The 27,423-nt window shown below is 40.4% G+C and overlaps 1 protein-coding gene across 2 annotated transcripts in view; it reads right to left on the bottom strand.

The window, feature by feature from the left end:
• PLCB1 (phospholipase C beta 1) overlaps nucleotides 1–27,423 on the bottom strand; it is an 854,892-nt gene that overhangs the window by 193,415 nt on the left and 634,054 nt on the right. For both annotated transcript variants that reach the window (XM_043883527.1, XM_043883528.1), the window contains exons 10-11: nucleotides 22,843–22,989; nucleotides 7,577–7,734 (exon numbers count right to left, since the gene is read on the bottom strand). In XM_043883527.1, the coding sequence (XP_043739462.1) occupies nucleotides 7,577–7,734; nucleotides 22,843–22,989 (305 nt within the window). The remainder of the gene's footprint in view (nucleotides 1–7,576; nucleotides 7,735–22,842; nucleotides 22,990–27,423) is intronic.

The following is a 27,423-nucleotide window of genomic DNA, read 5'->3' as shown; positions in this document are numbered from 1 at the left end:
ATGTATCCTGCCTCCCCCCTTCCTGACCCTGATATTGTATATATTTGGTCTTTGCATTTGACTGAGGGCCCCATGTTCACATTGAAGCCTCCAAACTCACCAGTTACCCCCTTCTCAGCTCCCACTGGGCCTCTTACCAAGACTGGGCTGTGTTTCATTTACCATGTGGTGCGGCCTTCTGGCCTCTTCCTAGAGGTGAAATGGAGGCCGAACGTTGTGTCTGGGCACTCCCCACATCTTCTATCATGACAGTTCTACAAATGACTTCATTCAGTCCCCACCTTCACCCTGACTTAATAACGCGTTGCATATTTAATACTGCTACTATTTAAAAGTGTGGCTTTAAAAGTTTCAATTATAATGTCAGTAGCTAACATTTATAGAGTACTCACTATGTACCATGCATCATTCTAAGCCATGTTGTATATTAAGTAGGGTCACTGAATTCTTCCCTGGTGGCTCAGTTGGTAAAGAATCCACCTGCAATGCGGGAGACCAGGGTTCGATCCCTGGTTTAGGAAGATACCCTGGAGGAGGGCACAGCAACCCACTCCAGTATTCTGGTCTGGAGAATCCCCATGGACAGAGGAGCCTGGTGGGCTACAGTCTATGGGGTTGCAAAGAGTCAGACACGACTGAACGACTAAGCTCAGCACACCTCTAGAAGGTGAGCACTGTTATCACCCCCATATGCTCCTGAGAAAGGGGCTGGATCTGTAAGAGCTTCCTCTGGTAGTGCAGGCAGGCAGTGCCGGAACCCCAGCCGGCAGCTCCAGAACTGCACTCTGAACCTCAACAGTCTCCTTGCTCTCTTCCTCCCAGCCTCGCCCTCCTCCCTCTCCCCATCTCCACCAGAACTCTAGCCTTGGAAACCTTCTTGAACCTTTAAACATTTACTGACTTTCATCTTACAATTTTACTAGTTGTTGTTCAATCGTTAACTTGTGTCTGACTCTTCTTGTAACCCCATGGACTGTAGCCCGACAGGCTCCTCTGTCCATGGGATTTTCCTTCTGGGAGTGGGTTGCCATTTCTTTCTCTAGGGGATCTTCTTGACCCAGGGATCGAACCTGCATTTCCTGCATGGCAGAAGGATTCTTCATCCCTGAGTCACCTGGGAAACCCTAACAATTTGACTTGAGAGAACTTAAAAAAAAAGTTCCATTGGAGGCTTTTGGTTTTTCATAGCTTTGGAATACTTTGCATGGAAAACTTGATTGCTGAGGACGAGACCAGTCATAATTTTTAAGTTTGGTTATTTCACATAAGCTGTCCTTAGTAGACCATGGGCCTGAAAGTACCTTACTGCTTGATTGCTGCTTATTAAGCCAAATCTTTTTTTTCATAGGTCTAATACTGGATCCAATAATCTATACACTATATGGCTCAATTACTAGCTTCCAGTGGGAAAAACTGCCCTTGAAGTCCTTTATCCTTGACAGAAAATAGCAGGGTGTATTTGGATATCCATTTTATGTGAGCATTTATGTATCAGTTAAATTGCACCCTAAATTATTATTACTTCTCTCAGAGAATGATGGTTTATTTCCAGAAATGCTCCATTTAACCACATACTCAAATTTAATATATTTTCATTATATACTTTATCACTTGACTCTGTTTTCCATCTTATGTAATTGCTGGTTACAGAGGAGCTGCCTGGGGTTGGGTAGGGGGGAGGAGCAGCTTGGGGGTGGAGGAGACGGGTGGGTGTCCAGTGTGGGAGGAAGGAGACTGCATGGGAGCAGAGAGAATGCAGACCAAACGGCGAATTACTATGCCGTGACCATTGGAGAGACTAAGGCAGTGAGGCAAAGACACCAGCGGGCAGATATATGGGGTGTGTAATAAATATCCAGAGTGCAAAATAAAAAGTCCTCCATAAAGAGGCTGAATTACAGCATGTCCACTTTCCCAGAACACACCTTTTTATTTTGGCCCAACAATAAATAGGCGGTAAATGCCAATAGGAACTTTTGCTGTGGGGATATATCATAGACCTCACAAAGCTTTCCAGATCACATAGACTGAAAGCAGATAAACTGTGTGACATAAAAATGATGGACTTTTGCACTTGGTTTATTGTGCTGCTGCAATACACACTGTGGCTATAGAATATAGTCTAATTACACCATGCAAATCAGACCCAAATATACAGGCTAGCCCAGACAGGCAAACATTGAGAGAACTTTTTCACCACCTATCAACATATGGAATTTTACAGCAAAAACGGAGAAAGACAAAATTCATCTACCTGATGAACAGAGGCAAGAAAGACTAAAAATGAAGTCTCCACTATAATTTGTCTATTTGCTTGGGGATGGAAATAAAGTGACAAAGTGTTAGTTGTTCAGTTGTGTCTGATTCTTTGAGACCTCATGGACTGTAGCCCACCAAGCTCCTCAGTCCATGGGATTCTCCAGGCCAGAATACTGGAGTGGTTAGCCTTTCCCTTCAGAGGATCTTCCCAAACCAGGGATCAAACCCAGGTCTCCCACTCTGAAAGCAGATTCCTTACAGTCTGAGCCATCAGGGATGGAAAAAGTGGCAAAATTCTGTAAAGCAATTAACCTTCAATAAAAAATAAATTAAATATTGTTGTTCAGTTGCTCAGTCATGTCCAACTCTCTGTGACCCCACTGCAGCATGCCAGGCTTCCCTTCACCAGCACTTATTATATGCCAGTTCTTTTTAAAAAAATTTTAAAAGATTTTTTTATGGACCATTTTAAAGGTCTTTATTGAATTTATTACAACACTGCTTCTATTCATGTTTTGGTGTTTTGGCCATGAGCATGTGGTCTCTTAGCTATCCAACCAGGGATCGAATCCACACCCCCTGCATTGGAAGGTGAAGTCTCAACCACTGGACTGCCAGGGAAGGCCCTTTGTCAGATTCTTTTTAAAGTGCTTGGGACAGATTAGAAAACAAAGATCCCTATTTTTATGGTGCTCAATGCTATTAGAAGGACACAGCTAATGGTGCTAATGGTAAAAAATCCGCCTGCCCATGCAGGTGATATAAGAGACACAGGTTCAATCCCTGGGGCAGGAGGATTCCCTGGGGAAGGAAATGGCAACATACTCCAGTATTCTGGCCTGGAAAATTCCAAGGACAGAGGAGCCTGGTGGGCTACAGTCCATGGGTCACAAAGAGTTGGACATGACTGAGTGAACACACACACACACAGCCAATAAAGAAGGAACTCAATAAATAATTGAGTAAATTAAGCAGAGTGTTAGAAGGTGCCACTTGGTAAATGGAAGAAATAAAGTGATGGGGAGCAGACCAGGAAGGTGGGAGTGGGTGTGATGGCTGATCACAGTATTAAATAGGTCCCAGGAGGCCTCCTTGAGAAGGTGGCATTTGAGAAAGGCTTCAAGGAGTTGCCTGGTGGCTCAGATGGTAAAGAATCTGTTTGTAATGCAAGAAACCCAGGTTTGATCCCTGGGTCAGGAAAATCCCTTGGAGGAGGGAATAGCAACCCTCTCTAGTATCCTTGCCTGGAGAATTCCAAAGACAGAGGAGCTTGGCAGGCTGTAGTCCATGGAGTCGCAAAGAGTCAGACATGACTGAGTGACTAACACTTTCAAGGAGTTAAGAGGTGAGCCATGCAGATAACTGGGGGAAGGCCATCTCAGGCAGAGGCTGTGAGGTGTCCCTGCCTCACTTGGTCAGGGAATGGCACAGAGCCCATGGAGCTGTGGCCCAGGGAGTCATGGCCAGGGGCGCTGTGGGTGAAAGAGCATGGGGCCGGGGCCCCGTTTCCCTTCTTCCTTTATGAAAAAGTCACTGCACACAGTGGGTTCTGGAAAAGCAGGCTGCATGCTGATAACCAGGCAGAGCGCAGCTGGGACTTGGGTGAGGCAGATGAGGTGCCTAAGTGCAAAACTTAAAGAGATGTTCAATTTCAGATGCCACCTCTGCATTTACACACCAGTGAGAACAGACACCTCCATAAGTTTTGTATGTAAGACACTTCACTCACCTCCCTCAAGTCCTAATCCTGATGCAGAGAATTCCTGCTTTGTTTCTACAAACAGGCTGGCCCCACCCACCACCACCACCAGACACTCTCTCACATCTCTGACAGAATTATCTATCCTGCAAACACACAATGGCAGGAAGCAGAGCTGTGCCAACCAACCGCCAGGATGACGAGTTTCCTGCTCTTTTTTGGCCGCACCTCACCCTCAACTGAAGTAGGCAGAGAGAGGAAGCAGAATTCTGAGCTAGATTTGGTTTTTTAGTCTCTAAATCTGTCAACAAGGGTGTGCATGTGGTTGAAAAGTGCTTCTGGAGCCCAGGAATAGTTGCTCACCAGCCTGTGACTCTGGGATCACAAACGTGATTGAAGGACCACTTGTAAGGTCGAGTGAACAGGGAGAGTCATTCTAAGCTGACTTGATGGCTGAGGCAAGAAGCAGAAGCTTCCCATGAAATAAATATGCCTTAGAATGTGCTTGGTGTTTATATCCCCCCTAGAGTCCCCCTTACCCCTAAAGGAACTCTAACAACCTTGAGGATTATAAATGTTTAAGAAAATACAACTGCTTCTCATATGGACTCATGAGGGGGTGGTGGGCAGGGCTGTGAGTGGCCCTCCTGGCAGTGGATATGTGCATAAGTCCATCGATCCCCTAGTTCACAATGGTTCCATCTGGATGTGCTGTCTCCCATTGCATGATCCTCTGCATCCATCAACAGATGGATGAGCCCAAATTGCATCCACTCCACACAATGGTTGTGTGTTCCCCACTTTGGAACAAAAACACGTGGATTTTCCATTAAAGAAAAACCAAAATACATTGAGTGTTCGCCCCATGAATGACCTGGTGAAGGTAATATTGTATCAGTTTTACAGATGAAAAATTAATTTACAGAACAATTAACATAATTTGTCTAAGGACACACAACTGATAAAAGTAAAGACAAGATTCAAACTTAGCTCTGTTGACGCCCAAATTCATTGCTCCACAGTGAGATAGAATCGAATAGTTTTCTGTTGCTTTTCTTTGATCACCAGCTCAATAAAGTCTGAGCAGTGAGATACCAAAAAAAAAAAAAAAAAAAAAAAAAGAGTGTTCAACTTCAGGAGCAGAGAAAACTTCTAAAGATTTTCATCAGAATTAAGGTCAACCCCATATTAACTGGGGCTTCCCTGGTGGCTCAGAGGTTAAAGCGTCTGTCTGCAATGTGGCAGACCTGGGTTCAATCCCTGGGTCAGGAAGATCCCCTGGAGAAGGAAATGGCAACCCACTCCACTATTGTTGCCTGGAGAATCCCATGGACGGAGGAGCCTGGTAGACTACAGTCCCCGGGGTCGCAAAGAGTCGGGCACGACTGAGCGACTTCATTTCACTTCACTTCCATATTAAACACTGTTGTAAAATTTAGTGAAAGTGAAAGTCACTCAGTCACGTCTGACTCTTTGCGACCCCATGGACTATACAGTCCATGGAATTCTCCAGGCCAGAATGCTGGAGTGGGTAATTGCTATATAGTAACCTAAGTTTCTGCTTTATTGACTATGCCAAAGCCTTCGACTGTGTGGATCACAATAAACTGTGGAAAATTCTGAAAGAGATGGGAATACCAGACCACCTGACCTGCCTCTGGAGAAACCTGTATGCAGGTCAGGAAGCAACAGTTAGGAGTGGACATGGAAGAACAGACTGGTTCCAAATAGGAAAAGGAGTACGTCAAGGCTGTATATTGTCACCCTGCTTGTTTAACTTATATGCAGAGTACATCATGAGAAATGCTGGGCTAGAAGCACAAGCTGGAATCAAGATTGCCAGGAGAAATATCAATAACCTCAGCTATGCGGATGACACCACCCTTATGGCAGAAAGTGAAGAGGAACTAAAAAGCCTCTTGATGAAAGAGGAGAGTGAAAAAGTTGGCTTAAAGCTTAACATTCAGAAAACTAAGATCATGGCATCTGGTCCCATCACCTCATGGGAAATAGATGGGGAGACAGTGGGAACAGTGTCAGGCTTTATTTTTTGGGGCTCCAAAATCACTGTAGATGGTGACTGCAGCCATGAAATTAAAAGATGCTTACTCCTTGGAAGGAAAGTTATGACCAATCTAGATAGCATATTAAAAAGCAGAGACATTACTTTGCCAACAAAGGTCCGTCTGGTCAAGGCTATGGTTTTTCCAGTGGTCATGTATGGATGTGAGAGTTGGACTGTGAAGAAAGCTGAGTGCTGAAGAATTGATACTTTTGAACTGTGGTGTTGGAGAAGACTCCTGAGAGTCCCTTGGACTGCAAGGAGATCCAACCAGTCCATCCTAGAGGAGATCAGTCTTGGGTGTTCATTGGAAGGACTGATGCTGAAGCTGAAGCTCCAGTACTTTGGCCACCTCATGCGAAGAGTTGACTCATTGGAAAAGACCCTGATGCTGGGAGGGATTGGGGGCAGGAGGAGAAGGGGACGACAGAGGATGAGAAGGCTGGATGGCATCACCGACTCGATGTACATGAGTTTGAGTAAACTTTGGGAGTTGGTGATGGACAGGGAGGCCTGGCATGCTGCGATTCATGGGATCGCAAAGAGTTGGACACGACTGAGCGACTGAACTGACCTGAACTGAACTGAACCTAAGTTTCAGAATACTTTGGCCACCTGATGTGAAGAACTGACTCATTGAAAAAGACTCTGATGCTGGGAAAGATTGAAGGCGGAAGAAGGGGACGACAGAGGATGAGATAGTTGGATGGCATCACCGACTAAATGGACATGAGTTTAAACAAGCTCTAGGAGTTGGTGATACACAGGGAAGCTTGGCGTGCTGCAGTCCATGGGGTTGCAAAGAGTCGGACACAACTGAGCAACTGAACTGAACTGAAGCTTCAAAAATCATGAAAAGTCAATTTCACAACATAGTAAATACATTTTAAGGTGTAAATATTCCTTCTGAACTTTTTCTTTTTTGCTGTCAAGTAAAATATCAAGAAATTCATTTGTCTAAACTGAATCCTGGTTGTCCTTTGAAAATCTTGGTTCTTTTTGCTGTCCTCTCAAATGATAGATGTTCATTTTATCACATCCCAACTGTTTCAGGGCTAAAAGCTGGGTATTGGAAATTTTTTGCTCCCAATGCTACTCCTGTGGAGAAGGAAATGGCAACCCACTCCAGTATTCTTGCCTGGAGAATCCCATGGACAGAGAAATCTGGTGGGCTATAGTCCATGGGGTTCCAAAGAGTCAGACATAGCTGAAGTGACTTACCACAGCACATTCTTTATATATGTTGTATTTCACAATGACGAAATACAATTTAAAAAACAAAGAATGTGCTAAATAGGCAAATAAATTGATATTTCTTTTTGTAAGACAGCTTCCTTAGATTCTGGTGATCAGTTCACCTGATGCCAATCACTCATGTAAAAACTGCTAAGTTTTTAGCCTCAGAAATGGCAAATGTGATTACTTTAAATTATTTTAAATAAACCTATGGACCTAACTGTGACCCTTATACTGCTAAACCTGCTAAAGCAGGTTTTACCCAAAAAGGGGGTCAGGTGTCACTAGCTTCTTCTCTTAGTAATATTCATTCACTCTACCTTGAAGGATATTTCTGTGGTCATGGTGAACCCATGGGTGATGACTGGCTCCTCTTCTGCAGTTCGTCCCTTCCAGCAGTCCAGCTCCACGCAGCGACAACCAGACAGGAGCACTTGGCGATACATCTCAACAGAGGAGTTCCCAGCCAGCTGGCCAGCTGTAAAATGTCAACAAGATGAACCTCAGACTCTCACAAAGTGAAGAACACACTGATGGTTTCCTAGAAGAGATCTTCAACAGTGGGAAAACAAAGAGCTCAAGACCTTGAGTAGTTCTCAGCCTTTCTTCTGTCTCAACACACCAGAAGGTAGTAACATAATCCCAAATGGAAATACGGCCCCCTAGCAGTGGTTTGGAGAAGAGAGATTAGAAGGATATGTAACAATAACAGCAACTCATGTTTATTAACTGTTAACCATGTGCCAGTTATAATTCTTTGAACTTTATATATATTACCATATATAATTCAATTCATATATTCAATTCATATTCATATATATAATTCAATTCATTCAGTCTTCACAAAAATCTGCCTAATGTAACTCTGTTTGTTATTAAATGCCTATTTTCAGATAATAAAAATGGCATAGAACATTTTATTTGTCTAAGTTCCTAAAGCCGGTAAGTGGAAGATCAGGATTATAACTTCAAAACTCAGTCTTGTCATTCTGACCCTCTCTATGAAGAAGTATTGTTAACAGGCTATTGTATTATACAAGTCAAACCTTCTGTCATTTTTGTCCAAGGCACAAACACTTAGCGTAGCTAAACATTATCTTTGCAAAATGGAAATAACTTTGTAGAAATAAACTTAAATTTGGCAAATGAAGTGTAAAATTTGTACTCTAATAATTATAAGAGACTGTTTAACAAAATTAAACAAGATCTAGTTAAATGGAAAGACATCCCATGTTCCTGGAGCAGAAGACTTAAAATTGTTACGGTGGCACTACTTCTCAAGTTGATTTACAAATTCAACTCCCATAAAAATCATATCTGTCTTTTTTGTACAAATTGATCCCAAAATTCATATGGAAATTTAAAGGACCCAGAATAGCAAAAATGATTGTAAAAAATAAGGACAAAGTTGGAAGACTTCCCAGCTTCAAACTTAACAACAAACTCCAGTGATCAAGACAGAGTGGTACTGGCATAAGATTAGACACATAGGTCAATGGAATAAAATTGAGACTCCAGAGATAAGCCCTCACAATTATGTTAAACTGACTGACATCTAGGGTTCTAAAACAATTCACTGCAGAAAATCATCTTTTTAAGTAGTGGTGCTAGGACAGCTGGATTGCCATATGGAAAATAGTGAAGTTGGGTTCCTATTACATCATATACAGAACACACACACACACACACACACACACACACACACACACACACACACACACACACACAATCAATCAGGCTCCTAACTGTATGGGCTAAAACTATAAAACTCTAAACAGAGACTGTAGAGGTAAATTATTGTGACTTAGATTAGGCAATGTTTCATAGATATGACACCAAAAGTACAAATAACAAAGAAAGAAAATAGACAAAATTTACCAAAATTAAAAACCCTTGGGAGCAGAACTGAAATTCTCTAGTAAAATGATATGAATTGTAGTCAACAAGCACTTGAGAAATCTGTGGGCAGGAGTAGAGGCCAAACTACTTCTGTTTCACTTAAGAAGTCAATGGCAGGTTGTAATTTCTTGATAAATTATTTATTTATTTATGGTTGCACCTTGCAGATTGCAGGATCTTGGTTCCCTGACCAGGCCTTGAACTCAGTTCATGGCAGTTACAGCTCCAAGTCCTAACCATTGGATTGCCAGGAAATTTCCTTGATAAATTTTTTTAAAGATTAATAATAAGTTTTGAAACTAGCCCACTACCATCAACACACAAATGGAAGTTTTTGGCTTTCCACATTAAAGATTTCCTGTGAGTTATATTCTGTAAGCCTCCGTTTTTTCAGCAGTCATTTAAAACTGATATATCAATGAAAACTGTCAAAATGATTTTGAAATGGACAAGATCTGCTCAGTGGAGACACAAAGGACAGAGAAAATGGGATTAAACCTATTGGCTTAATTTTAGTTTTATATGCATCTCACAGCATCCAGTATCAGCATAGCAACAGGGTGACATTTTTTGGTTCTCTAGAGCCCTAGTAAATGCATGGAAAGGCTGATTAAGTAGGTTTGCAAAATCACTTTTCTTTACTGGAAAAAATAGGGCATTTTAAATACACAAATATTTGCAAAAGCAGAAATGCTGACAAATTAAGCTAGAAAGTTTCTGATGCTAGATAATTAATTTGCCATTTATAATAACCTCAAAGTTTGTTCTAATAAAGGTCTTTGCTGCATAAATGAAAAAGGGAGAGTGGGAGTGAAGGAGAAATGATGGTCATTTATATGTTATTCTTAAGGGAGGGTTACTTTAGCTAAGGAAAGTTATGACCAACCTAGACAGCATATTGAAAAGCAGAGACATTACTTTGCCAACAAAGGTCCGTCTGGTCAAGGCTATGGTTTTTCCAGTGGTCATGTATGGATGTGAGAGTTGGACTGTGAAGAAAGCTGAGCACCAAAAAATTGATGCTTTTGAACTGTGGTGTTGGAGAAGACTCTTGAGAGTCCCTTGGACTGCAAGGAGATCCAACCAGTCCATCCTAAAGGAGATCAGTCCTGGGTGTTCATTGGAAGGACTGATGCTGAAGCTGAAGCTCCAGTACTTTGGCCACCTCATGCGAAGAGTTGACTCATTGGAAAAGACCCTGATGCTGGGAGGGGTTGGGGGCAGGAGGAGAAGGGGACGACAGAGGATGAGATGGCTGGATGGCATCACCGACTCGATGTACATGAGTTTGAGTAAACTTTGGGAGTTGGTGATGGACAGGGAGGCCTGGTGTGCTGCGATTCATGGGATCGCAAAGAGTTGGACACGACTGAGCGACTGAACTGAACTGAACTGAACTTTAGCTAAAGAAGCAAAGAATTCAAATAATTAATCAGGTTAACTCATTAAAAATGCTAGCCTCTGCAGACAATTGCACAGCTATTCAAGAGTAGAGCAGATTTTCTTGTGTACTACCTAGGATATTAAGTATATTACTGACTATATCCAATACTGCTAGATAATGTGCAATTTCATTAATGTTTTGTTAAGTGTTACTAACTTCGGTAAGGAAGCTGCTGGTAGGAAACAACCTTTAGAAGAATGACACAGCCCAAGGACATGACATAAACTGATTAGAACCAGTTCACATCCAAGATGGTAAACAAGTCCACTTCCACTATACCTCAGACCTCAGAGTACACTCATTGTAACACATCAACAAGTTAAATGACACACCCACGGGCACCATGACAGCTCCAAGTAGTTGTTCAGTCACTCAGTCATGTCCGACTACTTGTGACCCCATGGACTGCAGCACACCGGGTTTCTTTGTCCTTCACCATCTCCCGGAGTTTGCTCAAACCCATGTCCCTTCAGTTGGTGATGCCATCTAACCATCTTGTCCTCTGTGGTCGCCTTCTCATCCAGTCTTCAATCTTTCCCAGCATCAGTGTTTTTCCTATGAGTCAGCTCCTTATATCAGGTGGTCAAAGTATTGGAATTTCAGCATGAGTCCTTCCAATGAATATCCAAGATTGATTTACTTTAGGATCTCCTTGCAGTCCAAGGGACTCTCAAAAGAGTCTTCTCCAACACCATAGTTCAAAAGCATCAATTCTTTGGCATTCAGCCTTATTTATGGTCCAACTTTCACATCCTTGCATGACTACTTGAAAAATAATAGCTTGAACTATACAGACCTTTGTTGGAAAAGTTATGTCTCTGCTTTATTTATTCATTTATTTTTTGGCTGTGCGGGTCTTTGATGCTGTATGTTGGCTTTCTTTAGTTGTGGTGAGGGGTCTACTCTCTAGTTGTGGTGCACAGACTTCACATTGGTTGTCTTGTTGCTGAGCATGGGCTCTAGAGAATGAGTTCGGTAGTTGGGGCTTGGTTGCTCCATGGCATGTGGGATCCTCCTGGACCAAGGATCAAACCCATGTCCCCTGCATTGGCAGACCAATTCTTAACCATTGGACCACCAGGGAAGTCCATGTGTCTAGGTTTGTCATAGCTTTTCTTCCAAGGAGCAAGTGTCTTTTCATTTCATGGCTGCAGTAAACATCCACAGTAATTCTGGAGCCAAAGAAAATAAAGTCTCTCACTGTTTCCATTGTTTCCCCATCTATTTGCCATGAAGTTATGGGACCAGATGCCATGATCTTCTTTTTTTGAATGTTGAGTTTTAAGCCAGGTTTTTCACTCTCTTCTTTCACTTTCATTAAGAGGCTCTTTAGTTCCTTTTCCCTTTCTGCCATAGGCATGTTGTCATCTGCATATTTGAGGTTGTTGATATTTCTCTCCACAATCTTGATTCCAGCTTGTGCTTCATCCAGCCTGGCATTTTGCATGATATAATCCAAGGCCAACCATCAAAGACAAAAAATTGGGCAGCGGCCCAATTTCTGGAAATCTCTGCCCTTTCTCTCAAATAGTTGGGATAATCTTACCACTCATTCGCCCATGAAATTACCCAGCCCATAAAAATTAACCATACTACATTTTAGGGCTGCTCTTGCCTTCTGAGAAGGTCTACACTCTGTCTGTGGAGTGTAATTCTCTCTAAATAAGTCCACTTCTTACCTATCGCTTTGTCTTTCATTGAATTCTTTCTACAATGAGACATCAAGAACCGGAACTTCATTAAGTCTTGAGACCAGGTATGTGATCTCAGTTAAAAGACTGTGGGTTCAAATTCCAATCTGAGTTGCATGGTTTTACACTGAAGGTATATATTACTTAACCCACAGCAGGGTGTTTGTCATAAAAGATTCAAAATGTTTCCAAAACAGTTTTTTTTTGGATTTTCTTGCTGCATATATATTTTTTATCATTCAAATAGAAGGGATTTGATATACTTCTTGAACGTTGATCAGTTAATATTTTGAAAGACATGGTAAGGCAAGGAGTTGAGTTTGTGAGATGGAAAGATTCTGAAAAGAAAAACAAATCAAAACAAAGAAAGGGAAGGGGGGGAGTGTATATGTGTTTGCTTGTGTGTGAGTGTGTGTGTCTGTGTGGTGTTTCCTGTTCAATATCTAAGACTCCCCAAATTTCTCTACAGTAATTTGGTTCATTCTCAAAATGAACAATCTGTATTAGAAATGGAAATCTCTCAAAAAAGGCATTAAAAACCATACATTTATCCATAATTGTCTTATTGCTTGGAATGCATATTTGGTTCTCTGTGTTTTCCTTCATTTATGGAGCTTTTTTCCAAATATATGAATTATTACTGATATTCTCCACTACTCCATTTCTGCTTAAAGCCTCAAAGCTGGTTTATTGTTCTTCTCTAAAATTTCTAGCTCCTCATTGTTATATTCCATCCACTCATTATATTTTCATTTGACTAGATCCAATAAATAGACCTCTGGGGCCAGGGGATTGCTGTGGGCTGGGATTAATAATATGCCATGAGTCACTCAACCCTTGTTATTTCTGAAACTAGTATCTGACATCATCTCTGCCTGGCCGTGAACACATTTTGGAGTACATTCCAAGCCCATGATTGAACCTTGGAGCTGAAACTCTATCTCAGATTAATTTATAATACCGCCCAGAGTCATAGCTCTGCAACTTCTTACTTGACTGCATTTCAGGCAGCTGGTTCCATTCACTTGAGCTTTGTCTCAGATTATCCAAGGCATCCATAGATGGAAGAGACCAGAAAATTGAAAATGACAATTCCTCCATTAACACAGTCTTCTGAGAAATTTCTCATCTTGTGGACTATGATGATTGATTACCTATATTTATATTTACTATTATTTATTGTCTTCTCTTCAACCTCAGGGAGAGAAGGTTATAGAATGTGATGCATTTGTTAATTCAGTGGCTTTCTTCAATAAACACTGTCTCCTTCAAAAAATGGAGATGGGACCATTTCTCCTTGCTTTAAATTCTGTGAAACCAATAGCTACAACTGAGAAAACTATTCAAAATACAGAGGATGTGTTGTTCATCCTGACCATCTCTAGGACCATTGGTTTGATCTGATCTCTCTCTTCCATATTATCTATCTGCCAACTTATACTTAAATTGAAGCATAATTGATTTATCATGCTATGTTAATGGTACAGCAAAGTGATTCAGTTATACACACACACACACACACACACACACTGTGTGTGTATATACTTTTAAAAATTCTTTTCCATTATGGTTTATCACCATGCACCATAAAGCTCTTTTGAAATAGATCCAATTGCCATGGGATGGCTTAGGCAAGTGGGAAAACAACTTTAGGCATGTGCCTGATTGATTATAGGAGCCTCACCACTAGGGTCTATGCACATTCTCAAACATTCTCCATGGGAGGCAAATACTGATGGCTTAGGATACAAAAATGACACAAGACATCTTCCTTACCCTTTCCATTTAGGCAGGGAGGTAAGTGTGTAAAAAGAAAGGAGAACGTTCTTATGTGTCAGGGAATCCAAACCCTCACCTCACTATCACACTCATGGTTGTCATTTCTTTCTCTTTCCTTGCCAACAGAATAGCCTGTTTAGGTTCTGATAAGCTTTAGGGTCTCCTTCCCAGGTCTGGGGTAAATCTTAACTCTTCTCAGCCAGTCACAATCGTTCTGTGGCCCCTGCTAAAGCTATTTGTAGGTCATTGCTATATGGTGTAACTCTGGTCTGCATCCAATAGGGAATAAAGGGTGGGGTATGGGGAACCTCACTCACACAAAGGGCCACAAGACAGAGATGTCCCTGGGCCACACATGGAGCTTATTTCTTAGGAGGCAATGCCCAGGGTGCCCAGCCGTATTGAAACTGTAAGAGGAGCAAAAAGATGGAAAGCATCTGGGTCTCATGACACCAACAATTCCGGATTTAATCAACTGTCAATCACTCTGCTTTTGGACTTCTTGTTGTATGAGGTAATAAATTCCTTAATGTTTAAACCACTGAGTCATAGTTTCCTTTTATGTAACCAGGTGGCACCAGCGGTAAAGAGCCCACCAGCCAGCGTAGGAGACACAAGAGACATGGGTTCCATCCCTGGGTTGGGAAGATCCCCTGGAGGAGGGCATTTAATGTTGGCTGGAGAATCCCATGAGATGGACAGGTGAGCCTTGGCCCATCAGGTCATGAAGAGTCAGACATGACCGAAGTGACTTGGCACACATGCACACACTCCTAGCCCAAACATACTGGCTGTTTCAACTTCCTTTCATTTTCTAAATGAAGAAGTTAAAGTTTAGAAGAGTTCATTTACTTACAGACAAAATTAAACTTGGTCTGTTTATTTGCTAAGCTCAACTCTTTACATTCTACCACAACTTTCATTGGTCTGTGCACTAACTAAAAATTGGCACTTGTCATCTGCCTCTATAAGCATTAGGTTACTAGTCACTGTAGACTTTCAATACACACTGAAAGGAGTCCAGGGTGGAGATGACTCTATGCTCTGGGAAAAAACTGGCAGAACTGGTCTTCAGATAGCTAGATATCTTCAGGAGAAGATCTTATGAGCCCAATTGTTGCATCTTCTCATCCCTAGAAAAGCACTAAAATGTCTAACAATGACATCAGCTCCTTGTGACTAGCAGCAACCCTCTGTCAAAACCTCCGTAAGCTTCTGACCACACACACCCCTCTTCCCTAAAATTATAAATAATACTATCTTCCCTCTCTCTTTGGAGCAATTTCTCAGAGCTATCTGAAATGTTGTTTCCCAGGCTATCATCCTGATTTTGACCCCAATAAAACTTAATTCACAACTTCCATCTTGTGCAGTTTTTCAAATGATGTATGTGTTCTTTAAACAAAAAATAAATTATGAAATGTTGCATATGCCAAGGACTAAATGAGTAGAAGAGATGAAGAGAGGGAGTGACAGTAAGCCAGGGTTGGTAGTGACTGACAACCAACCGAGGTTGGAATGACTGATCCTGACCAGAGTGAAACTACCTTAAAGGGTATAGGTATACTTTTAGAGCTTTTCTGCAGTCAAGAACATATATCTTAGGAGTTGAATAATCAGATAGTTTAATTCATTAGAGGGATAGCTAAAACCTCCAGTGTAATGCTTTATTTCCTAAGCTGAATAAATATGTTAATTATTCAGAGATAACATCATTTGCTTTTCCTGAGTATATGGAGCCATTATCTCCCACAAGCTGGAATCAAGATTACTGGGAGAAATATCAATAACCTCAGATATGCAGATGATACCACTGTAATAGTAGAAAGTGAAGAGGAACTAAAGAGCCTCTTGATGAGGGTGAAAGAGGACAGTGAAAAAGTTGGCTTGAAATTCAACATTTCAAAAATTAAGTTCACGGCATCCGGCCCCATCACTTTATGGCAAATAGATGGGGATAAAGTGGAAACAGTGACAGATTTTATTTTCTTGGGCTTCAAAATTACTGTGCACAGTGACTGCAGCCATGAAATGAAAAGATGCTTGCTCCTTGGAAGTAAAGTTATGATTAATATAGACAGTGTATTAAAAAGCAGAGATATCATGTTGCCAACAAAGGTTCATATAGTCAAAGCTACAGTTCTTCCAGTAGTCATGTATGGATGTGAGAGCTGGACCATAAAGAAGGTTGAGCACGAAAAAATTGATGCTTTTGAATTGTGGCGCTGATGAAGACTCAAGAGTCCCTTGGGCTGCAAGGAGACCCAACCAGTCAATCCTAAAGGAAATCAACCCTGAATATTCATTGAAAGGACTGATGCTGAAGTTGAAGCTCCAATGCTTTGGCCAACTGAGCAAAGAGCTGACTCACTGAGAAGGACTCTGATGCTGGGAAAGATTGAGGGCAGGAAGAGAAGGGGGCGACAGGATGAGATGGTTGGATGGCATCATAGACTCAAAGGACATGAGTTTGAGCAAACTCAGGGTGATAGTGAAGGACAAGGAAGTCTCGGGTGCTGCAGCCCATGGTGTCTCAAAAAGTCAGATATGACTTAGCAACTGAACAACAACATCTCCCATACTGTTTGGAGTATGGAAAGATTTACTTAGAGCTGAAAAATTTTAGGTTGAAATGAATGGACACTGTTCAGTCCTGAGATAATCTTGTTTTGAGTCATAAGGGTAGATTCCTCAAGGAAAAACAATAATTTAAACCATAGTCACTACCTGATGTACTGCCAAGTCTATCCAAAACCCTAGAAAATGACCATTGTAATTAAAAATCTACTTATTCTGTGCGTGTATTTCTCTCAGTGATCCGATTTTATTTTTCCTTCTGGGTGCCTTGATAGTCAACAAAGGGGCAATAATGAGCAGGGAAATAGACATCATCATAATAATAATGCACTGCTAAATGGATTGGTTTTTATACTGTATATTTAATTTTTACAGCCCCTTTAAATGCTCAAAAGAAAACATTCGAAATATTGAAATTCTCCTTTGAACTTAGACTGGCATTTCTCAGGAAATACTCCAAGGAGATAAGTTCTTAAAATGCTCCAAGGAAATAAGTAGTGTGGTCATGACTGGGGGGGAGGATTGATCTTAACCTTAGTGAGAGTGTCTCTGTAAGTCTTTTTTCCAGTATTTGAAACATACTCCAGTAGGTGCCAATCTTTCTTTGTGCCTAGCATTTTAAAGGCTCATTTGAATAGAAAAACTTTTCTTTTTCCACCAAATATAGCTTCTATGAAATAATGTTTCTATAGAAAATGTTTCTACTTGTTCAGGAATTGCTTGTAAAGTATAAAATCTAACTCATTTTCTAGATACTGATATTAACATTTAACTGGATTCTATGATGTTATTAAAATTTTATAATATTCATGATTGGCTTTTGGAAGTTTGAATTTCTATATTACAGATGTTCATATTTACCCAAAGATCTCTGAAAGATGAGTTCTACATGAGGTTTATCTATATTTAAAACAAGGATACTAATAATATCATATGAATATCATACAAAGTAAAACCAAATTTTACCTCAAAAGAGAATTTCAGTGAAAATATCAAGATCCTATATTAGAATTTATATGTCATTTTTAAAATTAATAATATGGAATTCTCCTTAATTCCCCAGCAGGAAAATAAAAAATTTTGACTGATATTGGGACAAAGTAATGTTCTAAGCATGGAAATTTACATAATGCAAACTTTGATATGACAATACATGGCTTTGAAAAGTGAAGAAGATAAGTTTAAAAATAACCTTAAAGATCAGAACATGATCTAACATAGGTAACAGTTTTAAAAATTGAATGTTTAAAAATATGTGAATTCTAATACTACTAGAAATTTAAAAATTGGGGAAAGTTGGTATACTTGGTCAGAAATCATGTATATCAGATGGTATTGATATGAAATCATTGTTCAGAAATTTGGAGATAGCTATTGGAGTTCTTTCTTCAATGAAAAATAGTGAACCCTTCACTTTTTTAGTAGATGACTCACTTTCTGAAAACTATTGGCCATTAATATGCTAACATCCCAAACCCAACTGACACAAAGGAGCCAAGTTCATTACCTCATATGTACTTAAACAAGTTAATCAGAAGGAGGGCAAATGAAGAAATTAATTGGATTAAAAATACTTAGCAAAAAGCAATTAAAAAAACAGAGCTGCTGAGAAAAATTTAACAGTATTTTGTAGTTTTATTGTTTGCATTGATATCGAACAATTTTCTTACTGTTATTATTGTGTTGCCAGTAAAGCAAATGAGAGATTATGCATAATTTGCAAGGTATCAAGACTGATAAAGGAAGCACAGCTATAGAATCAAGAATTTAAATTGGAAGGAATAGAAATCATTAAGTGAACTCTTGTGCCTTCACAAGAAAACAAAAAGTCTCTTTTCTTGCTTTGTTCAACGAAATGGTCCAGAAACAACATTCCCTAGCACAGGGTTCAAATTGTTGTTACTCATACACATATTTTTCACACTAAAAGCAACAAGGGCTCATTGAGGGAAAAGTCTGATTCCATGCATGGTGCAGGAAGGAACAAGGTGAGTCTGCAAGATCTCTATGTGCCAGAAAATAAGGACATTTTCAAAGATCAATGGGTCATGTTAAGAAGAGAGAGCAGCCATCATAAAAAAATGCTCCCACTGACCACAGCTGAGACAATATGACATCAAAAGGAGAATAGAGGCTGTGGTTGAGTGAATCTACATAAACTCTGAAAGCTTTAAGTCCATAATGATATATATATACACACACACACACCCAGTCAAACTTGAGACTCAATTGTTTTGGTATCATTGTCTCTTTTATTATATGGCAAATAATATAGATAGTAATCAGAGAAGGAAATGGCGACCCACTCCAGTACTCTTGCTGGAGAATCCTGTGGACAGAGGAGCCTGATGGGCTGCATTCCACGGGGTCGCGCAGAGTCCGACATGACTGAAGTGACTTAGCATGAATGCATGCATTGGAGAAGGAAATGGCAAACCACTCCAGTATTCTTGCCTGGAGAATCCCAGGGATGGAGGAGCTTGGTGGGCTGCCCTCTATGGGGTCGCACAGAGTCGGACACGACTGAAGTGACTTAGCAGCAGCAGCAGCAGCATAGATACTAATGGATGTAAATATATTCATTTTTGGACTTAAAAGGAGCTATTTGTAAAATTACTGCATATTGTGACTTCTAGATGAAACAACGTCTAGAATTTACCTGAACATACATTTTTATGAGTTTTGTGGTCCTAAGTATATGATGAATGCAAGATTCTATCATGTGTCCAAGTCTTCACAGTTACATTTCTTAGTATCCTATTAAGTCAAAGATCTAGACTCTTAACTTGAGCTTCCATCAAAGTGAAAGTGAAAGTCGGTCAGTTGTGTCGGACTCTTGGTGATCCCATGGACTATAGAGTCCATGGAATTCTCTAGGCCAGAATACTGGAGTGGGTAGAGCCTTTCTTTCCCTTCTCCAGGGGAACTTCCCAACCCAGGGACTGAATCCAGGTCTCTCGCTTTGCAGGTGGATTCTTTACTGTCTGAGCCACCAGGGAAGCCCAAGAATACTGAAGTGGGCAGCCTGTCCCTTCTCCAGGGGATCTTCCCGGCCCAGGAATCAAACCAGGGCCTCCTGCATCTTCAGTTTCTATAGACCTCCTCAAACTTAGATGAGAAAAATGATCACATCTTCAACTCAAACCACCATGTGCAATTTAACATTCTCTTCAGTTATGAATGTAGGTCACAAATCACTGTAGTATTAGTGGGACTGTGATTTTGTAACTACTAGAAATCACAGACATTTTCATATCATATTTCAACTGTTACAAATACCACATGCCTTGTTTATGAGTCTTAAAAATTATGTTAATAAAATATATATGATTTAAACTGTGTTAATGAAATATACACAGTTGTGTCACAAATTTGTTTTTTAATATTTGATAAAAATATTTTAATGGAGTTTATTTCCTCTTTAATTTTACATACATTATTTTATGCATTTAAAATCCTTAGAAGGGTTCATAGGCTTCACCAGAGTGCCATATACATCAATGGCACCAAATAAGATTAAGGATCTCTGAGGCGGGAAAAAAATCCTTTACAAAGTCTTAACAATTTGAGTGGGAGCTGTGAAACTTTTATAATAAGCCTAGGAAACTGAATTCAAGAAAGTGGGCTAAGTGGAGACTCTCTTCTTGAAGCTATGAAACCTGTAGTAATTTTAAAAGAAGACTAAAAATATTCTAATATTCCTCCCATTGAGGGCTGTGGTCTACACCCCCTACCTCGAAACTGGGTAGGGTTGTGACTTTTTTGACAAATAAAGCAGTCACAGTATGGAACTTCAGAGGCTAAGTGCACAAAGGCCATTAAGTTCCTCCGTGTTCTTTGGAACACTTGTTTTGGCAGCTATAGCTGCCATGTAAGATGCCCACCTAACCTGAGGAAGTCCAAGCCACACGGGGAGGCCTTACAGGCAATTAGGTCATCAGTTCTAACTGAGCCCAGCTATTGTGTCACTAACCCAAGTGCCAGACATGTTTGTGGAGAAGCTTCTAGATGATTCCCACAACCAAGGTGTCTAAATCACCCTGGGCATTGGCTTCCCAGCTGCAGCCCAAGACGACAGAGAACAGAAACAAACCATCTGCTCTGTGCCTTGTCTGAGTTCTTGACCTATAGAATATGGACCAAAATAAAATGGTGGCTCTTTTATGCCCATGAGTTTTCATGTGATTGGTTATACAAGAAGAGATGACCAGAATGGGTTTATGATGAGCCAAACGTGAATCTAATTAGTTTTATACCATGAGTCTCTCTAGGTAGGTAATGTGGTTGAAACAAAACAGGCCACAAGTAGTCTGAGAGCCATCCAGTTTTCAAGAAAATCATGCTGTTGCAGTTCAACTGATGGTAGAACTCAGCGTATGATTCTGACTAGATGGTCTAGGATCATATAGAACCATCCTGAGAGTGCCCATTCCAGCTGTCCAGTGGCCACATATCTGTCTAAGAGGCATTTCTACTCTAAGCTATTTTCACCAAGTATGGGCTATCAGGCCAATGCTGGATTTGATGCCAGCACAACATACATTTATGTCTACAGGAATGGATTTCTTTAAGGAATTTAGAAGAAAGAACTGCTTATTTGTCAGATGGCTGAACCCTGTGAAAACCCCACACATATTTAGTGCCTGGATCTCACTGCCATTATGCGCATGGCATTGTTGGTCTGTCTTGCTACACAAACCATACGCCCCCAGGCAATAAGGCATAAATGCACCAGAACCACCCCTGAGGCATGGTGAGCAGCTACCACTTACAGATACCAAATGAGACCCGAGACTTTACTTTGTTTGCATTATGGGTCTTAAGGTCTTGCTATCCTATATTCATTTGGATAACGGATTGTGTGAAGCAAGAGCATGATAAGGTTTTTAAAAGGTTTTTTTTTTTTTTTAACCAGTAGGTTTTTTTTTTTTTACAGTCTTTCCAAAGCTAGTAATCAGAGAGTATTCTGCAAGAAATATATGATTATAAAAACATTTTTAGCTTATAGAAATTGGTATTTATTAAACTTTTAATTCTAAACTATATAGAGATAATATATATATGTTTTAATATTTTTTCTATTTAACAATCTACTAAAACTAGATTGTCAATCTACTAAATTGACAATCCTCAATTTAGGGCCAAATTAGGAAAGTACTTTGGCCACCTCATGTGAAGAGTTCACTCATTGGAAAAGACCCTGATGCTGGGAGGGATTGGGGGCAGGAGGAGAAGGGGATAACAGAGGCTGGATGGTATCACCGACTCAATGGACATGGGTTTGAGTAGACTCCAGGAGTTGGTGATAGACAGGGAGACCTGGCGTGCTGTGATTCATGGGGTCGCAAAGAGTCGGACACGACTGAGCGACTGAACTGAACTGACTAGGAAACATAGTGTTGCTTTCTTCCTCCTTTATTATAATATTTACAACAAAGTATAAGTTGTTGCTCACAAGAAATTTGTTTATGTCTAAAGCTGTGTCCCTTCCCTGGTGGCTCAGTGGTTAAGAATCTGCCTGCCAAGCAGGAGATGTGGGTTTGATCCTGGGTCAAGAAAATTCCCTGGAGAAGGAAACGGTAACCCACTAACCCACTCCAGTATTCTTGCCTGAGAAATTCCATGGACAGCAGGGCCTGGTGTGATACAGTCCATGGGGTTACAAAAGTCAGACACAACTTAGCAGCTAAACAACAGCAATAATAAAGTCTTGTCCACTTTGAGCAAAATTATTAATTTACCTTAAAGCCGAAGTTATTTAGGGTTTTGGAACTTTTCTGTACATGAAAATGGTCCAGAGAACTAGACAGGATAATAAATGGATTGAAGTCCACTGTAAGAATGAATTCAGTTACATAAAAATTCCATTGGTCTGAAGATATCAGACATGGATACATTTTAGATGAGTTGAAAACATAGGAAGTGTGTTACAGTATTAGTTGCTCAGTTGTGTCTAACTCTTTGCGACTTCATGGATTGTAGCCTGCCAGGCTCCTCTGTCCATGGCGATCTCCAGGCAAGAAGGACATGTGAATAAATGATATTGTTACTTTTGGGAAAAGCCTCTAGTCATGGAACAGCCTCTAGTCAGGAAGTGAAAGGAAATCCACCTGTACTTTTGAACAACAGAAAGCAGAGGTTGGTGACATTCGGTCAGACTGGCTAGAATAATTGTCAAAGAACTATAAACTCATACCTGTGAGGTAGGTGTTGTGTGAGGAATTAATGAAATAGTGAGAAAGGGGCTGAGACATATCTTCATTCAAATCCAGTTTCTCAGGCGAAACTACACCATTTTCTTCTCCACTCAGATAGCGCATAAATCCATCCACTGATATCTGTCCTAGAGGAAATGAAGAGTTAAGAGGAACATGAATGTATTATTTTTATGGGTTTCTGATATCATATTATTATTTTGCAGAAAACTCTAGTAGCATCCAAGATGAAAAACATTAGCCCCAGTTGCAATTGATATGGATAAACAGTAATCTAGGGTCATGCTGCTTTACTATATTTATCCCCAAATGCCAGAAATAGTAGAGAAAAATGTAATTATATGAGTCTCACAGACTTTCAGAGAATTCAAATACCTAAACATGGATCAACTGTTTTTAAAATATAAGATTGGTTACAATCCTATGCACGGACACCAAAATGTTTTTAGTGTTTATCTCTGGGTAGTAAAGTCAAGGGTACATTTCCCAATGTTCTCTCATAGAAACATGTTACTTTCATAATCAAAAGACTTATTCACACATGGCTTTATTATTTAAAATTAAGTGAAAATGTTTTCAAATAATAATCTTTTTCCTCTGAAAAGGAAAATAATATGACCATAACTGAAGAATAAAAATCTGAATGTTCATAAAAATGAAGGTCCTTAACATTTCTTATTTAGAATGACTTTATTTTAATGAAATAAATATGACTCACACCTTAGTTTGCTCAGATTCTATTTAGAATTTTTTTGTTATTGTAGTCTTTCTGAGGTGACTAATACTAAATATTGAGATAATTCTTTATTGTTACTAAAGTAATTTTTATTCAATACATGGAGAGAGCCATCTTCATGATTTTGGTTCATCATTATAGTTTGTTTCTTCAATCTTAACAATCAAAGCCTCAAAAACCAACCAACCAACCAAAGAAACAAAACAAACACAACCACCAGTGCATTTGTGAATAGTGAAGATCTTTCTGATAAATGTTAGAGGACAGTATTTCTTTTTCCTTGTTGAAAAAGTTTTGTATTAATATAAAAGTAGTATATGTTTATAGAAGAAAAATTAGGAAATGACATGAGCAGAGAGGGAAGAAAACTGAAAGTTTTCTGAACATGCCAAACTCTTCCTTCAGAGAGAATTACTATTAAAATCCTAGTATATACACTTCCAGAGGAAGAAATGTATGTATGCATGTGTATGTATAGTTCTTTTATGAAGATGCAACCCTATATATATATATATATATATATATATATATATATATATATATACACACACACACACATACATACATATATGTATATGTACATATTAACTGAAAAATATATTATGAACATAACCATAAAATATTAATATTTATATTTTATGTATTATAAACTATATAGAGTTATAACATGAGTAAATAATATTCCATTATCTTTGAAGTTCTCATTTTTCACTAGTATAAATAATATTGTATTGAATACTCTGGTAGTTGAATCTTTGTACAAACTTTTTCCTCAGAATGAGTTCTCTGAAATATAATTGCTGGTTCAAAGACTGCATACTTTTCAGACTTTTAGTATACATAACCAATTTGCTTTCTGTTAAAAGTTCTAGCAATTTACTCTTTCACCAATGGTTTGCCTTCTCTTCATCCTGATGTCAAACTCAGAGGTAAAAACATGATAGCAGGGGGGCAGTCCTAAGATGCCAGAGGAATAGGATGGGGAGACCACGTTCTCCCCCAGAAGTTCATCAAAAGATCATTTGAATGTTGAGAAACTTCCACAAAACAACTTCTGAATGCTGGCGGAGGACACCAGGCACCCAGAAAGGCAGCTCATTCTCTTCAAAAGGAGGTAGGACAAAATGCAAAAGATAAAGAGACACAAGAAAAGTTAGGGATGGAGACCTGTCCTGGGGAGGGAGACATGAAGGAGAAATTTCCAAACACCAGGAAACCCTCTCACTGGAGGGCCTGTGGGGAGTTTTGGAATCTCAGAGGGCATCATAACTGGGAGAGGAAAATTAAAAAAAGAAAAACAAAAACCACAGATTACATGCCTAACCGCAACTCCCAGTGGAGAAGTAGCCCAGACGCTTGCGTCCACCACCAGCGAGCAGAGGCTGAACAGGGAGGCGCAGGCTGCATTGCTTAGGGTAAGGACTGGGCCTGAAACCCCTGAGGGCAATCTGAGGGAGCTAAAGTGAGATAGCAACACAAAACCATGGGATAGCCAGAGATAGAAAGAAAAAAAAAAAGAGAGAGAGAACTTTCCCGTGAAAAGCTCATATCTAAGGCACTGCTGGGCCCACTCACAGAACAAAGGACTGAGCAAATACCAGAGGAGAGTTAGCCAGCTGCAGACTGGCTCATCCCCCGCTAGAGGCAGAGAGGCAGGCGGGTGAGAGCCAGAGACAGAAAGCAAGGGGCAATCTCAGTCCTGGAGATGGCATCCTCCTCCAAACTGCGAGCAGGCTCCCAGTTGCTAACCACGTCTTCCTGGGATTTTGGATGGTGGACATCCACCAGGAGGGTCGCAGTCAGAGATCAGCTCCCCAGAGGAGACACACAGCACACCTGAGACGGTGCATTCACAGCGTACCTGGGAAACCAAGTGGCTGGGAGATGGGGGAGGTGATTAAGATGCACAGACCACCTGGGAGAGTGGACTCGCCAGCACCTAGTTGCTGCAGCTGCTCGGATCTGGGAAGGGGACAAATTGCAGGCCCATCAGAGTCTGTGCCTCTGTGGAGTACCTGAGGACCTGAACCTGAGCAGCTTAGACCTGGGAAGTGCATGCAACCCAAAGCCTGCTTTGGACAGTTTCCCTATAGAGCAGCCTGGAGCCTGAGCAGTGTAGACCGGGAAAGCACACACGTCGTGAGCTGGGGCAAACCCAGTGTGGCCCAGGCACTGTGAACACGCCCCACACACACCAGTGATATTTGTTTGCAGGGTTACTCCCTCCCCACAGCACAACTGAACAAGTGAGCTTAAATAAGTGACCACCTTAGCCCCCTTGTGTTAGGGCGGAAATTAGACACTGAAGAGACTTGCAAACAGAGGAAGCCAAAATAAACAAAGAAGAGGGAACCGGTCTGGAAGTGACAGGTGCAACAGATTAAAACCCTCTAGTTAACACTGACTACATTGGAAGGGGCCTATAGACCTTGAGAAGAAGTATAAGCTGGAAAAAGGAACTATCTGAAGTTGAACTGACCCCTCACTGCCCTCAACAGCTCCAGAGAAATTCCTAGATATATTTTTAATATTATCTTTTTTAATTTTTAAGTTCTTTATTACTCCTTTAATTTTCATTTTTATAGCCTACTAATACCTTGGGGAAAAAAGGACCCTATTTTTAAAGCAAATCCATATATATAGATTTTATATTTTTTGCAATTTTCTTTTTTTTTTAATATTGTATTTTTGAGAGTCTAACCTCTGCTCTAGATTTTTAATCTTTGCTTTCTGGTATTTGTTATCACTTTTGTACCTCTAAGAATCCAATCTTCAGTACCCATTTTTACTTAGGGGTATGATTACTGGCTTGATTGCTCTCTCCCCTCTTGACTCTCCCTTTTCTCCCCAGGTCACCTCTATCTCCTCCCTCCACCTTCTCTTGTCTACTTAACTCTCTGAATCTCTCTGGGTGTTCTGGGCAGTGGAGAACACTCAGGGAACTGATTACTGGCTAGATCTGTCTCTCTCCTTTTGACTCCCCCTCCTCTCCTCCTGGTCATCTCTATCTTCTTCCTCCCTCTTCTCTTCTCTATGTAACTACATGAACCTCTCTGAGTGTTCCAGACTATGGAGAGCACATAGGGAATTGATTACGGGCTAGATTGCTCTCTCCCCTTTTGATTCACCCTCTTCTCCTCCTAGTCACCTCTATCTCCCTCCTCCCTTTTCTCTTCTTCATGTAACTCTGTGAACCTTTCTGGGTGTCCCTCACTGTGGGGAAGCTTTTCACCATTAACTTAGATGTTTTATCATCTGTGCTGTATGGATGGAGAAGTCTCAAGGCTACTGTAAGAATAAGACTGAAAACCAGAGGCAGGAGGCTTAAATCCAAAACTTGAGAACACCAGAAAACTCCTGACTCCAGGGAACATTAATTGACAAGGGCTTATCCAAAAGCCTCCATACCTACACTGAAACCAAGCTCCACCCAAGAACCAACAAATTCTGGAGCAAGACATTCCAAGCTAATCCTCCAGCAACGCAGGAACATAGCCCTGAGTATTAAAATACAGGCTGTCCAAAGACACCAAACCCATGGACACTTCAAAACTCACTACTGGACATTACATTGCATTCCATAGAGAAGAGATCCAGCTTCACCCATCAGAACACTGATGCAGGCTTCCCTAACCAGGAAACCTTGACAAACCACTAGTCCAACCATACCCACAAGGAGCAAACCACACAATAAAGTGGAACCACAAACTTCCAGTATACAGAAACACCACCCCAAACACAGCAATCTAAACAAAATGAAAAGGCAGAGAAATATTCAGCAGGTAAAGAAACATGATAAATGCCCACCAAACCAAACAAAAGAGGA

Source organism: Cervus elaphus, chromosome 23 (assembly GCF_910594005.1).
Source record: "Cervus elaphus chromosome 23, mCerEla1.1, whole genome shotgun sequence".
NCBI classification, from domain to species: domain Eukaryota; kingdom Metazoa; phylum Chordata; class Mammalia; order Artiodactyla; family Cervidae; genus Cervus; species Cervus elaphus.
Note: the sequence above shows the minus strand (reverse complement) of the source record. Positions and strands in the feature narration are given on the sequence as shown.